Source organism: Crocodylus porosus, unplaced genomic scaffold (assembly GCF_001723895.1).
Source record: "Crocodylus porosus isolate Cpor-Errol unplaced genomic scaffold, CroPor_comp1, whole genome shotgun sequence".
Classification (NCBI taxonomy): Eukaryota; Metazoa; Chordata; order Crocodylia; family Crocodylidae; genus Crocodylus; species Crocodylus porosus.
This window is the reverse complement of record NW_017728939.1, coordinates 1,480,237-1,482,857: the sequence shown is the minus strand read 5'-3', so window position 1 is coordinate 1,482,857 and position 2,621 is coordinate 1,480,237. Positions and strand designations below refer to the sequence as shown.

Genomic DNA, 2,621 nt, shown 5'->3' with positions numbered 1-2,621 from the left:
GCCAGGATGTCACATATTTTAGCATACCACATTTTCAGGGGGCAGGGATTGTGATTCCTTCCACCCTTGAGTAATACTATCTAGTAGCTAAAAACAAATGAGGTATCAGTTTTTCACTCTATACAAAATAAACCTCCTTTACTGGGGCATTCAGTAACCAAACCTGTGAATTTAAAGGGATGCTATCACTGACCACAATTATTTTTTAGTCACTTCCCCCAAGAATATTTGGGCCTCTGGACATAACTACTACATATGGAAAAAAGGAACCTCTTTTTTCTACAGATTCTCCAGCATGTTGCACCACTGTTAGAAAATAGGCATTGGATCCTACTTGGAGATAGGTACCATCAGTGGAGTGTCTTATAAATGATTTCTTTGTACAAAACACATGGAAGATGAGTAATCCTGTTCCCATATTTCTCTCCATTGTTGCAGCTCAGGTGCTTTTTCCAGGTCTCTTTCCCGAGCTTTTGTTTGCTTAGTCTTCCATTCCATCCCTTTCTGTGTTGCAATGGTATATATTTTGGAAGTTTACCATTTTCCTTTTGTGAGGTCCCCTATGTTAATTGTCTCTGTCATACCCAACTGTGAATAGGTAGAAGCACAGTGATTATCTAACGCTTTGCAAATATTAACTAGGTCATTCTTCTAGTGACCCTTGGACATTAATCTGTCACCCTTCTTTTACAAATATGAAAACTAAGGCGCAGTGAGAGGAAGTGGCTTGCAAAAGGCACACAAATGAAGCAGGAGTAGATCAGGGAATAGGTCCAGGGAGTTTCTGGATCCCAGCCCAAGCCCAGTCTATGACATCACACTGCTCCTTTTTTACCTAAGGGTTGCCAGTGCGTTGCAGTGAAGGCTTCAAACTGCTGCTGCAGCACATCAGCCCATCTAAGCTTTGTTGACATGCAAAGTTATTATACACTTGTCTTGATCCTGGAGGCAGGGTTAATTTAATCACAAAACCATGCTGTTTGTGTGTCTTGGAACAACACATTGAAGCAGAAAGCTGTCCAGTATCTCCCCTCCTGCCGCCACTTCTAATCTGCCCCCTTCTTCTTGCAATCTGAAGAACAATGTCCCACTTCCTCTGGCCCCTTCCTTACCACTGTAGTCTCCTTGCCCTGCTGCCTTTCTCTTGTCAGAAGGAAAGCAGTCCAGAAATAAGAAAGTAGATGAGGCACTCAGCATATTTTGGTTATTACTATTGTTTTTTTGTATTATGGTAGTGCCTAGAAATCCCAAGCAGGGATTGGGACTAACTGTGTGCAGGGTGCTATATGGCGCTTTCATGACACACAGGTACCACCTTCAAAAGCTTAGCAGGTAAATAGAGAAGACGGGGAGGAAGTGGGAGGGGAAGTATCTTGCAGTCTCACAGCAGGTCATTGACAGTCCAGAGTAGAACTCACAGTCCCGAATTTCCTTATCGCCTAGACCATGCTGTCTCCCAGCCTTTGTTCCTAGCTTGTTCTTTGACCTTAGGTAAGACAAAGAACTTTCCCCGTCTGGGAAACCAGCAGAGTAAGTTCCCTCTGACTAATGTGAAATGTTTTGCTGTCCCCTGATATAAACTGTCATAACTGGCCTTGTAACTCTATGTCTCTACCCAATCCCCAGCTCTTTTAGCTGGTCTTGTATCACCCTCTCTTTCACTGGTCAAATGCTGAGGAGAGCTCTGAGAAAGTTATCCTAAAAGTGGGTTGGTTGATCGCTGTTGTGATGTTCACTTAGAGCCTGGTCTCTTCCAAGCTTTTACTGACCTCTTGGTGTTCTCTGCTATGCAGCGTTTCAAGATGTCAACGTCATGGTGATTTTTGGCTTTGGCTTCCTCCTGGCCTACTTGAAGAGGTACGGCTTTAGCAGTATTGGATTCAACATCCTGGTAGCTGTGCTGGGGGTTCAGTGGACTATGTTCCTGGAAAGATTTTTATTCCCAGATGAAAGAGAGAAGCATCTGCCCAGGTAATCTGACGTGTTCTAAGCAGCTTCTTTACCCTGCATGTAGCATAGATTTCATAGACATTTGGGCTGGAAGGGACCCCAGAGGATCATCAAGTTCAGTCCCCTGCCCCAGGGGCAGGAAGTCAGCAGGGATCATAGGATCCCAGCAAGATAAGTATCCGAATTGTCTCGAAGGTGTTCAAATGTGGGTGCTTCAATTGCCTCCGGTGGTAGTCTGTTCTGTGTTTGATTGCAGTGGCTAAGGGCACTTGCTTTTGTTCTGGGGCGTCTTTACTCATCAGTGCTGTCAGGGCTTTGTCATTTTAGTTGGATTGTGCCATCTGTTGATCTTCCTTTCCTAGTATTACTGAAATATCAGAGATCCTTCAAAGACCTATGCAATAGGGAAGTGCTGTTCTGTTTTTCTTTAAGGGAAACTGAGGTACAGGCATGAAGAACACACACGCACACACACACACCCATGTAGAAGGTCCCAGGGAGGACACCCTCCTGAGTCATCTGGCATGCTCCAGACCTGATGATATGGTGTGCACTTCTCCCTGGCACCTGCTTTTGACCTCTCAGTCAATCATGGGTCTGAGAGCAGGTGCTGGGGACGAAACCAGAGCACAATCAATAGCCAAATTCTGGCTCTGGCGCATGTCAGCAGA

At 44.9% G+C, this 2,621-nt stretch overlaps 1 protein-coding gene across 1 annotated transcript in view; it reads left to right on the top strand.

Moving 5' to 3' along the window:
- RHCE (Rh blood group CcEe antigens) overlaps positions 1 to 2,621 on the top strand; it is a 17,344-nt gene that overhangs the window by 3,155 nt on the left and 11,568 nt on the right. Inside the window, exon 2 of the mRNA XM_019547634.1 lies at positions 1,794 to 1,971. Coding sequence (XP_019403179.1) covers positions 1,794 to 1,971 — 178 coding nt within the window. The remainder of the gene's footprint in view (positions 1 to 1,793; positions 1,972 to 2,621) is intronic.